The sequence below is a fragment of the Pristis pectinata genome, chromosome 3 (assembly GCF_009764475.1).
Source record: "Pristis pectinata isolate sPriPec2 chromosome 3, sPriPec2.1.pri, whole genome shotgun sequence".
Lineage (NCBI taxonomy): Eukaryota > Metazoa > Chordata > Chondrichthyes > Rhinopristiformes > Pristidae > Pristis > Pristis pectinata.
In genome coordinates this window covers 102344367-102357535 of record NC_067407.1, presented here as the reverse complement: position 1 = coordinate 102357535, position 13169 = coordinate 102344367, and the positions used below count along the sequence as shown (strand labels likewise).

At 39.9% G+C, this 13169-nt stretch overlaps 1 protein-coding gene across 2 annotated transcripts in view; it reads left to right on the top strand.

Annotated features, from left to right (window-relative positions):
- Positions 1-7834: 7834 nt before the first annotated feature.
- Positions 7835-13169, top strand: part of LOC127568483 (echinoderm microtubule-associated protein-like 6) — a 240932-nt gene continuing 235597 nt past the window's right edge. For both annotated transcript variants that reach the window (XM_052012286.1, XM_052012285.1), the window contains exon 1: positions 7835-8056. In XM_052012286.1, the coding sequence (XP_051868246.1) occupies positions 7860-8056 (197 nt within the window). In that variant the 5' untranslated portion in view covers positions 7835-7859. The remainder of the gene's footprint in view (positions 8057-13169) is intronic.

Below are 13169 nucleotides of genomic sequence, written 5' to 3'. Positions count from 1 at the left end.
TAAATACATAAAACAATTAAAAGTATTTGAACTAAAACAATTCAAAATCATGTCAATTAACAATATAATCTTAGTTTCTCCCAGCTATCCTGCCTTAAATTATTCAAGCAGATAATTGATACAGCTTTAATGTTCCACCACATGGTGGAGTTTATTTGTAGATTCCCTGGTGAAAATATGTCAGGAAGCTTGGAACTACCAGGTTCATGAAGACATCCTCATGGCAATGGCACTTGTGAGTGACAGTGCTGCCATTTTCCTGTAAAAATCCAGGCTGAAATTGTATTATCATAGAGGTAAGATACACAACAGTGAACTAAAGTGCCATGAAAAAGCAGATATATTATATTAACAAAATATATTTTTCTCTTTCCCCTCCCGCACATGGAAACATTGGAAATGGTGTAGGAACCGGTACTGGACTCCCTTCTCCGCTCGTCCCTCCCCACTGATCCCCTCCAGACACTTATACTGCAACTGCATTAACTATTACACCTGCCCCTACACCTCCTCCCTCACCATCATTCAGGGCCCTAAACAGTCCTTCCAGGTGAGGCAGTCCTTCACATGTGAATCCGTCGGTGTCATTTATTGCATCTGGTGTTCCCGGTGCGGTCTCCTCCACATCAGTAAGACCCGACACGGACTGGGGGAAATCGCTTTGTCGACAACCTTCGGTCCGACCACCGAAACAGCCAGGATCTCCTGGTGACAGCCATTTTAATTCCACTTCCCATTCCCACAGTGATATGTCTGCTCACGGCTTCCTCATCTGCCAAGTTGAGGCTAAACGCAGATTAGAGGAACAGCACTTCATATTCTTGGTAGGGTAAGGGTGAGGGTCATTGTGCTGTTGGCCTGCGCTGCTATTGAATGTGATTATGGGTATGTATCATAACTCCATTCACCCAGCTTTGCTCAATATCCCTTCAAACCCTTGATTACAAAAATCCATCACTCTTAAATGTTAAAATAATAATTTATAAATAAAATGTGAAATCTAATATCAATCGTTAAAGATAAATTTTTACCACCCTTCATGTGTAGAAATGTTTCCTAATTTTGCTTCAGAAAGCCCTGGCTCTAATGTTTAGAAAATGTCCCCTGAACAGCAGCATTTGTTTTCCACTAACTGCCCCAACAATTCCCATTCTTTTCTTAAAAACTTTTCCTCTAATATTATTCCTTATGCATCTAAATTCTAGTGAATATAACCCTATTTTGTGTAACCACATTTTGTAATTTAACCCTTTGTGTCCAGGAATCATTGTGATATATCTATGTCTATACTCCCTCTAAAGCCAATGTTTTCATTCTATGACATGCATTTTCAGATCTGAGCACAAATGTAGTCTATCCAGAGCTTTGTATAACCCTGGAAAATCTATTTAACTTCTATCCCCTTTTATTCTAGTCCAGGGTTGGATTAGCCTTAATTTTCTTTTGTTCATGTTCACCTTTTAATGATTATATATATGGGCCCCTTATTTTAGATGATGGTGTACCCAGCCGGGTACTGAAAATCTGTGCAGACCAACTGGCTGGAGTATTCAAGGACATCTTCAACCTCTCACTGCTGTAGTCTGAGATTCCCAACTGCCTCAAAGGGGAGGCAATCACTCCAGTGCCCAAGAAGAGCAGGGTGAGCTGCCTCAATGATTATTGCCCAGTAGCACTCATATCTACCGTGATGAAGTGCTTCAAGGGGTCAGTTATGGCTAGAATTAACTCCTGCCTGAGCAAGGCCCTGGAATTACTGCAATTCGCCTACCACCACAACAGGTCTACAGCAGACGCAATCTCACTGGCTCTCCACTCTGCTTTGGAGCACCTAGACAACTGCAAGACATATGTCAGGCTACTGTTTATTGATTTAAGCTCAGCATTTAACACCATTATTCCCTCGGTACCAATAACCAAGCTTCAAAATCTGGGCCTCTGTACCTCCCTCTGCAACTGGATCCTCGACTTCCTCATATGGAGACCACAGTCAGTGCAGATCAGCAATAACATCTCCTCACTGATTATCGACACAGGTGCTCCTCAAGTATGCGTGCTGTACTCTCTCTATACTCATGACTGTGTGGCTAGACACAGCTCAAACACCATCTACAAATTTGCCAGTGACACCATTGTTGTTGGTAGAATGTCAGATGGTGATGAGGTGGTGTACAGGAGTGAGATAGATCGGCTGGCTGAGTGGTGTTGCAACAACAACCTCATACTCAACGTCAACAAGACCAAGGAACTGATTTTGGACTTCAGGAAGGGGAAATCGGGAGAACACACGAGTCCTCATTGAGGGATCAACAGTGGAAAGGGTGAGCAGCTTCAAATTCCTGGGGATCAACATCTCAAAGGATCTATCCTTGGCCCAACACATTGACGCATTCACAAAGAAGGCATGCCAGCGGCTCTACTTCGTTAAGAGTTTGAGGAGATTTGGTATGTTACCAAAGACTCCTGAAGATTTCTATAGATGTACGGTGGAGAACATTCTGACTGGTTGCATTACAGTCTGGAATGGAGCCTCCTATGCACAGGATCGCAAAAGGCTGCAGACCACTATAGACTCAGCCAACTCCATCACGGGCACAACCCTTCCCTCCATCAATGACATCTTCAAGAGGCGGTGCCTCAAAAAGGCGGCGCCTCAAAAAGGCGGCATCCATCATTAACGACCTCAACATTCAGGACGTAGCTTCTTCTCGTTAATACATTCAGGGAGGAGGTACAGGAGCCTGATGACCCAAACTCAACAATTCAGGAACAGCTTCTTCCCCTCTGCGACCAGATTTCTGAACAATCTATGTGCACCTCATTGTTCCCTTTTTTTTGCACTATTTATTTTTGTAATTTATAGATTTTTATGTATTGCACTGTACTGCTGCCACAAAATAACAAATTTCACATCATATGTCAGTGATAATAAACCTGATTCTGACCTTCGCTGTTTTTAGCTTTTCACCATTTAGAAAGATTTCTGATCTATTCTTTGTAAATCACAAAACAGTAGGCTGTACCATTAGATATCAGTCAATACCCCAGCTGATACAACACAATGGGAGGATGCAAATTCTTTGACTCAGCTACATCACTGGGTGAAGTGGTGAGACTGCTTAATATACTTCCCTCTAAGAAGCAAAGGAAACTTAAATGTTCCAGTTTCATTGATTATGTTAAATTCCTCCTGGTGGCCAGCTCACAAGCAGTATTGTCAAAGGAACAGAAAAAATTAATTTCAGAGACTTGAAAGCAGATAGTTTATTTTATGGCTGGTGTACAGCATGGTTGCAGGAAATATACGAAAATGTATGAAGAAAATGCCAAATAATTTTCCAAAAAAAGACTAGAGATAATAAATGTGACAAACCTGCAAAAAATCAGTGAGCACATGTGAAAAGACAAAGCATCCATGAAACATTTTCTGTTACTGTTTCTTCTGCCCAATGTCTCATGTTATTCTCACTTTCACGATTAATTTCTAAACAGGTAATCTAATAATATGAGACAGGGACTTGTGTCAGTTAAAGCTATAAGTTTACTGGAGTCAATTAGGCCCATAATTTTCTTTAATAGTTATTTTCAAATTAATCTCATGAAGTGACAAGATATGCAACTGAGTTATCGTGCTCCTAACTACACGTCTTCACTTATTCAGAACGTTTGCAGTTTCTTAGATAATGTTAGGTCCTTTACCTTGAATTATGCATTGGGCTTAATTCTCTAAAACTGAGAATTAATAATTAATATTTATAGTCAGTCTGTCACAGAAAGTGATCATTCACAGCTGAAGGTAATATAATAGGTGAAAAGAATCCTGTTTTATATTGCCAATTAATTTTTGATATTACAAGTCTTACTAAAACAACTCATCACACAAAATTCTTTAGCTGGTGAAAACAGATTGAAAGTGAACCAATTCTTCAGTGTGAGGAAATAAAAAAAAAATCAGATGCAAGGTCATCAACCTGAAATCTGAACCCTGTTATTCTCTTCAGAGAGACTGCCTAACTTACTGAGTATTTTCAGCACTTTGTTGTTATTTCAGATTTCCAAAATGTTTAGATTTTAGCTTTTCAATAAAAATCAGACAACTTGTTCACAGGCTGTCTGATTCAGGACGATTCAGGAGACAGGTTTCAGAGACATTAATAGGATTTTTATTTCACTATTCAAGTAGGAATGAAGCAATTACTGATGAAGCATTTACTCATTTCAAGGCCAGATATTTTCTCTTGCCAAGTGGAGCTTCTAATAATCACAAATATTGATATACCAATATAATAGGCCAGTGAAATGTCACTACCCAACCAGACAATCTTTGATGCCTATACCCACGGCCACTGTCGCAGACATCAGATCAGCCTACCTGAGGGTGAACCCATGGAAAACAAATGGCCCAAATGGATCTCCTATCTGTGTCTTCCAATCCTGCATGGACCAACTGGAGGGAGTATTCACTGACATCTTTAACCTCTCCCTACTCCAATCCAAGGTTCCCACCTGCTTTAAAAACATCCAAGCTGTACCACGAAACACACTGCACTTCTCGCAAAGGTATTCCAGTACAGTTACAACACTGGCATCGAAACAACAATGTGGCAAAATGCCCAGTGTTCACAAAAAGCAGGATAAATCCATGCCAACTAATTACCACCCAATCTATGCTTGATCATCAGCAAAGTACTGGAAGATGTCAACAAGGCCATCAAGCAGCACTTACTCACTGATACCTAGTTTGGGTTTGTCAGGACCATCCCATTACAGATCTCACCACAGCCCTGCTTCAAACATGAGCCAATGAGCTAAACTCCAGAGGTGAATCAGGAATGAATGCCCTTGACACCAAGGCAGCACTTGACCAAATGTGGCATGAAGCAGCCCTGGTAAAACTGGAGTCAGTGGGCTCCAAATGGGAAAACACTCCTTTGGTTGGAGTCATACTTCACACAAATTAAGACAATGTAGTTGTTGGAGATCAATCATCTCAGCTCCAGGAATCACTGCAGGGATTTCTTAGGACAATGTACTTGGTCAACCATCTGCAGGTGCTCAATAACTGACCTTCCTTCCATTATAAGGTCGGAAGTGGGAAGTTCACTGATTATGCACAATGTTCAATTTCATTCACAGCCCTCAGCATATGAACCAATTCATATCTGTCTGCAGCAAGACCTACACAGCATTCAGGACGTGTCTTTCATGCCACAAATGTACCAGGTAATGACTAGTTCCAACAAGACACAGTCTAACCATTTTGATATTACCATCTCAGAGTACCCTTACTATCAAAATCCCAGGCATCAACAATGATCAGAAATTCAACTCTACCAGGAACATAGCTACTACGGCTGCACAAGCAGGTCAAAGGGTGGGAACCTTGCCACCAGTGACACACCAAAGCCTTTTTGCCACCTACAAGGTTAAAGTCAGGAGTATGATGGAGTACACTCCACTTGTTTGGATGAATGCTGCTCTATCAGCTCTCAAGGAGCTTGACATCATCCAGGACAAATGTTAATTCCCTCCTGATGCATATTGCATGAAGGGTGTACCACCTACAAAATGTATTATGTTACTCATTCTGCCTATTCTCACTGCACCGTGATCTCTATCACTAAGTACAGCAGACATGTGGAAATACCACCACCTGCAAGTTCCATTCCAAATCACACACCATTATGACTTAAAAATGTATCATTGGTCCTTCATCATCACTGAATCAGAATCCCTCTCAGTCAACACTGTGGCCATACCCTCACTATTTGGACTCAGTGGCTCAAAAGGTGGCTCCCCTTCATCTTCACAATGCTAAATAGAGGTGGGCAATAAATGCTGGTCCTGACAGCAATGTCTAGACCCTGAAAAATAAAAAAAAACTATTTGAAGGGGAAGTCCAATTTGAAAACATATAATATAGCAGATAAATGGCTTTCAGTTGAAAATAAACCAGCTGCAAGGTTCACAATCTGGTGGTTGAACTGCTGTCTGGTTAATAGTTCTACTTATACAGCTGTATGTACACTTGATCTTTATTCTCCATCTTGCATTCAATCCAAGAGTGAACACTATAGTAATTGTGGCAGCAGAGAGCAGTTTAACAGACTCTGCAATTTCTCATATTTCAAAGTGCCACAGATCAGAAGGACAAGCAGAAACACTGAGAAATATACCGTATTAACATTTTAAGGGCGGTGAATGAAATGTAGAAGACTGTTTTCTGTTCTGTCAAGAAGATTCTGGATTTAATTTTTACATTTTCTTATACAAGATACTTTGCATGGACAATGTACTGGCTGCAAACCATTGTAATAGAATTATAAGAATCATACTGCACGGACACAGGCTTCAAGTCCAAGCCGACGCAGAGGAAACAGACTGGGTCACAGCAAGTACGTGCAAACCACACAGACAACACCAAAAGATTGAATCCAGGTCTCTGGAGCTGCAAGACATCAGCTCTACTAGCGGCACGATAGTAGCACCCCATCAATAACACATTGTACTGGCTGAGACAATCAAGGGAAAATCAAAACAATTATTCTCACATGTGGATTCTGCCTATGCAGGCCACTCTAGGTTAAGAACACCTAACTAATAGATACCCCTTTATATGAACAAGCTCTCATTATGTTATTAAATTTGGAAGTCTGACATATGTTCATTCCTACAAACTCCAGAACTAGTTTCCTCTCTCTCCACTTTCAGCAATTGTTCTTTCTTATCAGTCTTAAGTGCTTTTGGTGCCATTCACTGCAATACTGTGGAGGTATGGTTACCATATCCAGTGATTTTTGTGTATTTTCCAACTTATGGACAAAATCAACATAAACAGAACCCATTCATTACCTAGGGATGGTCTGTAATGAGTAACTGCAAGATGGAGCCTTCATGCAATTTGCAAAGACAATTCAGGTGTACATAGCAATGACAGCTGTAAAACTTATGGCTTTTCAAATGACTCAGCAATAATTCACCTTCAAGGCCAGTTACAACTCTCTTCAGAGATTTCAGCATGGACCACACAGGGGAAGGAAGCACACGATTTTTTTTGTTTAGAAATAGCAAATAGAGGCAATCTTTCACCACCTCGCCCATATCCTTATAAATCATAAACTTGAGGGAGAATATCCATGAAGAGGCAACGCCACCTGGCATTGAATATTCCTCCAGGGAGAATCCCCAATGATTTTTTGACTGAATTTGCAAACCTGATCCAAATCAGACCTAAATGACCTTGCACGTTTTTAAATTCTGCTTCCTAGGATGCAGGCAGATGGATTTATGTTTTCATCAGCGGGGAAAACATCTGAACGCCAAGAATCATTCCCTGCAACAGTCTCCCCTCATCCTGATGTTGCCTTCAGGTGCAGCTTCAGTTCTGACAGAGGGGGATGGGCAATATACGTAGAAGCAATGCAAAACGAAAATGTTATTCCCTAAATTCACTTTACTCGTTGCGGGGGAGAAAAAAAAAGGAAATATTTCCCAAAGAGGCAGAACGGCACAAAGAAAAGCAGTTCTCGCCGTGCGTTGAATGACACTACAGCGCGCCCACGTCGCCCCGCTCCCGGACGACGTCAACGACCGTTGTGCGTTGTTACTAAGCCCTCCTTGCCACCTGGTAACGAGCGCGCACAGCACTGCTCTGTCCTTCACTACCGGCCGCTCGCTACTGCATTCAGCTGACATCACTGGCAGCTAATATGCCGCTGGGAGAGGCAATTTTGAGTTAACGAGCATCATTTTCAAAAAAAAACGACCCCCACCCGCACACCTGTTCTTGCAAGCGTTATTTGGAGCAGTCTTCCTGGGGCGGTGAGAGGGACGGGAGAAACAAATAGGAAGAAAAGGAAATGGCTGATAGAACTGCACCGAAATGCCAGTTGCGGTTAGAATGGGTTTATGGTTACCGAGGTCACCAATGCCGGAATAATCTATACTACACGGCTGCCAAGGAGGTGGTCTACTTCGTTGCCGGAGTGGGAATTGTGTACAACACCAGAGAACACACACAAAAATTTTTCCTTGGTCACAACGATGATATTATCAGGTAGTGTACACGATACGAAATGAAATATGACACTTTACAAAATAGTAAAGCCCGGCTTCACCATCTGTGTACAAAAATATGATGCAAAGATTCGAATGGTTAATAAAAAAAATCAGCTTAATATTTCTATGCAACGTACATTAGTCATACCGAACAGCGTTATTGCTTTTATAAGATGGAAAATTTATGAATTTGGAGCAGTTTGACGACTTCCAAGTGTCTTTATGCATTAACCCATGCGATATAAAAATGCTTTAGTCTTATTAATTAATAAGGGGAATATAGTTCGAATATAATTTTACAGATGGCTTTAATTTTTCCAAATAAAAATGATTTTTTAAAAATTTAAGTTCGAATCTTGTATTTAGAGCAGCTTTACAATGATCATTTGCAATAGAATCCAGGCGCAGGTTTCTATGGCTTTTCCAATTTACTGTTAAATTATGATATTGTAGGTTTGTATTTTCCCGTTGTTTCATTGCAACTTGTCGAATCAAATCTCAGTCTGATCTATTTTCTTTCGTATTGGAAACACAAGCGAAATTAAGGATACGTTATTCTAACACGGGAGGGTGAATAGAATTGCTGTAGAATGCAATATCCATTTTTATATGAAATATACGAAAGGTAAACCAAACTATTTTGCAGGACGGTGCACTATCTAGCAGAAATAATTTATTTGTCCTGAGCCGAATCTTTTTACCCAGTACCGTCGCGGCTAGATTTAACACGTATTCAATAAAGCGACGAGGTCTGGTGGAACACATTGCCATCTATGATACCAGCCTGTTTTGAAAATTGGTACTGTTGTCAATTTTTGGAATTTATGTAAAATATTTTAATAGCCGTGAGAGTTTAATTTTAATTCATCTATTTTTATTTATAATTTCCTTATAGTTTGCAGTTATTAGTTCCCAGATAAAGTGATTTTTAAATTGGTGATTTGTTGATCTTTGAATTTAAAACATCATCTTGAAATTGACACGTCGTAGATCGCCAGAAGAGGAAATGCAACAAAATTGTGCTCATATGTCAATACTATCTGTCTGCCTCCAGCAACATTCGTCCTTCAGGCAGTGGTTCCAAATTTTAAAACAAATGCTTTATAAACCAAGCATTCATTGTTTTAATAAAGTGTTAGGTGTTAATGAAATAGCAAATCAATTTTTCTTCGTGCTACTTGGAATTTCTCAGTGACTGACAAAGTTGAGAGTTATCTTGAAATTAGGTACTCCACCTTATAAAAAATATACTTTTTATCTAGTATATGGAGCTATTGTAATAGTTGTTTGGGGGAAAATGGTTGGGTGAAAATAACTGGTGAATGGATGTATCAATTATTTCATAATATCATTTTAGTACCTTAATAAATGTGGCTGTTTGCAAAACAATTTTCTTCATTTGGAATACTATTTGTTGTTTGGCTATCGGGTAATACTGAATTTAAAACAGAGTTGAAAAGGAGTCTTGTTTTTTCTAATGCTGTTAACTACAGGGTGGGGGGGTGGGGGAGAGAACTGTAATCTGTCACCATAGCAGCACCAGTGGCGTCCTGTCAATGTTTTGGGACAGTGTCTTACTCAGCAAAAATATGATCTTCATTATGAGTAATGGCAATTGAATCAAAATGTGCTCTTGCTATTCTCCTAAAATTTTGAAAATGGGTCAGTGAAAGCTGATATCTGTAACAACAATCATTGCCCTTTATTTGGAATTTAGTCTCTCAATATGGTCTTAAAACATCTTTACAAGAGAAAGGAGATAATAAATTTCTAAGCATAATTTGTAAATGTGTGATTTCAGGTATGTATTAATAGAATAAGAACAAATAATCATTAACATTTTAAAAGACACATTATGCATGAAATCCTAATTTAATTTTATTGTGGAAACCCTTTGAGGAAAAAATACAAATTCTAATAAAATGGGAATACCTATAAACTGGAAGCATGGGAAAATAAAAGCTGGTCTCGTGCATTTTCAATTTTATTTGCCTAAATTTTATGACATTTTACATTGAATGTAAATTGCAACATTTTAAAAATGCCAAGTTATTCCGATATCTTAAGCGAACATAATTCGAGTGATTAGGTGTTCCTCAGGGATCCATACTGGGACCTCTGCTGTTTGTGATGTATATAAATGACCTGGATGAAAATGTACATGGGTGGGTTAAGTAAATTTGCAGATGATATGAAGATTGGTGGTGCTGTGAATAGTGTAGAAGACTGGCAAAGAATACAGCAGGATACAGATCCGTTGCAGCTATGGGTGAAGGAATGGTAGATGGAGTTCAGTCTGGCCAAATGTGAAGTGTTGCGCCTTGGGAGATCAAATGTAAAGAGACTGTACACTGTTAATAGCAAGACCCTTAACAGTGTTGATGAGCAGAGGGATCTTGGGGCCCAAGTTCATAGCTCCCTGAAAGTGGCTACACAGGTTGATAGGGTGGTAAAGAAGGCATATGGCATGCTTGCCTTTATTAGTCAAGGCATTGAGTTCAAGTGTCAGGAAGTTATGCTGCAGCTTTATAAAACTTTAGTTAGGCTACATCTGGAGTATTGCATTCAGTTCTGGTTGCCCCATTATAGGAAGGATGTGGAGGCTTTGGAGAGGGTGCAGAAAAGGTTTATCAAGATGCTGCCTGGATTAGAGGCATGTGCTGAGGATAGGTTGGACAAACTTGGGTTGTTTTCTCTGGAGTGGCGGAGGCTGAGGGGAGATGTGATAGAGGTTTATAAGATTATGAGAGGCATGGACAGAGCTGACAGTCAGTATCTCTTCCCCAGGGTTGAAATGTCCAATACCAGAGGGCATGCATTTAAGGTGAGAGGGGGACAGTTCAAAGGAGATGTCCAGGGCAAGTTTTGTTTTACTCAGAGTAGTTGGTGCCTGGAATGCATTGCCTGGGGTGGTAGTGGAGGCAAATACGATAGGGGTGTTTAAGAAGCTCTTAGGTAGGCACATAAATGTGTGCTGTACTGTTCTATGTTTGATACTCAAACCTTGTGTGTTTTAATACAGGCTTCAAAACACTTTTTATGTACTTGAAATCAGAAGTCACTAACTTTTGCCCTTTCTATTATATGACATTGACAATCTCATTCAAATAAAGTTCCTGAGCCTTGGGAATTTCTAGCTCTGGCACATGTGTATTTTTGCCTGCAGCAGCCATTGTTTCCAAGTCTTCCAGAAAAGAAACAACTTATGCACTAATCACCTCTTTTGATTCTCATGTTAAGTGGTTTAGAGTTCATTAGCTTCAGCTTTCAAGAGACCAATCCAGTGTGTGTTTTTTTAGACTAATCAACCAAGTGTTGCTTCAGCACTGGTCCTCAGATTTTCATTCATTCACTTCGCATTCCAATTTTGTTCTGTATATCAAGATATTTGCGTTTATTTTCAGGCTTGTTAAAACGAGATTCAAAAATCCCATGCTACTGTGTGAATTGAATTGTTAATTCCTTTAGTAAATATAAAAAAATAACTGCAGATGCTGGAAGTGTAAAATAAAACAAATTACTGGAAACTGTCAGCAGGTCAGACAGCATCTGTGGAACAAAGCAGTTAATGTTTCAGGTCCAGATCCCCTCACTGGAACTGGGAAAGAAAATAAACAAGTTAGTTTTATGTAGTGGGGAAATGGGTAGAATAAAGGGAATATCTCTGATAGGCTGAGACCAGATGGCTTAATGTGGCATAAAGTAGCTGTTAAGATCATATGAAGCTTCTTTGCTTAATATGGGATATGGCCAGCAGGACAGACTGTAGAAAAACTGAGTCAAAATAATTACAGGCAGTAATGGCCAGTTCTAATATAGACAGACAGAAAGTGAGTTACCTAAAGTTGGAGAATTCAATATAGAGTCCTGAAGGCTGCATTAGAAAGATGAAGTGGGGCTCCTCAGGCTTTGAGCCTCATTGCAACAGTGCAGGAGGTGACAGATAGAAAGATGGTGAAGTAAAGTGGCCCTAATTTCTTTAAATTGATTTGGAATTTCCACATTAAAAGTGCTTGTTATCTGAATAGTTTATGCTAGTGTGGTCCAAAATACAGACTTTGAAGTAGAAATTCAGGCAAAGCCACCTTTGGACAGGTAAATATTGGGGGCACAGCCTTAAATTATGGTGCCTAAAGCTTGGGTCGTCATCCTCCAATATTGGGAGTTATTTCCATTCAGTTAGTGAGGTGTGGAGATTGATCATGATGAAATGGCAACTATTGGACCACTGCTGACATTTTAGCTGACTTTGGATAAGTGAGGTCCTGGTTCATGTTGCTGGATGCTGGAGAGATAAGATGGCAAAGGGGTCAGGAAACATTACCACAGTTTTCTGTCACGTTTCTCCACATGTGTATTCTTCAGACAGCCATACAGTTTAATCTTGAATATTGATAGTTACTTCTTGACCACTAACTCTGATAATACATTCAAAGAATTGGGGTCTGTGTGGCTTCATGTCAGGGAAAATCATATCTGGTAATGTTACGGACTCAGTGAAAGTCCCTTTAAGATAGAGAGTGTGTGTGTATGTGTGTGTGGGGCGTGCTTACGTCAATAGAAGATAAAGGACGTAATGACGTTGTTGAAGAAGAAGAAGAAGAGAGAGAGAGAGAAGGGAGAGAGACACCAGCCTGCTTGTTTTTCTCTATTGATGGATGAGAAACAATAACTGTGTTTACCACTGAAATCCATGTATGGAAGTTGGAAGTAATCCGGTGGAGTTCACTTTGTTGCTGACCTGTAGAAGGAAACAGGTATTTGTGTGTGGACGACCACGGTTCGGATGCTTTTCGGGGTGAGGAAGTCACTACCGAGTAAACACTGAAGTGTCGTTTGGGTTCCATCGTGGAACATTTGGATTTCGTATGTACTCTCTCTATGTTTTTCTACATCTACATCTTATCTTCAGACAACGGTGGTTGTTGAAGAAGCCCTCGCTCATGTTTCACCTTATGGCTTGCGGAACTGAACTTTAAGAACCATTCAGGAACTGGGAGTTTTGGACTTTGTCACACACACACACACACACGAAGAGTTTAGTTTTGGGGTTAACGTTCGAGGTTTAACATTCTTGAATTCTAACATACTAACATTTTTACTTTTATTTT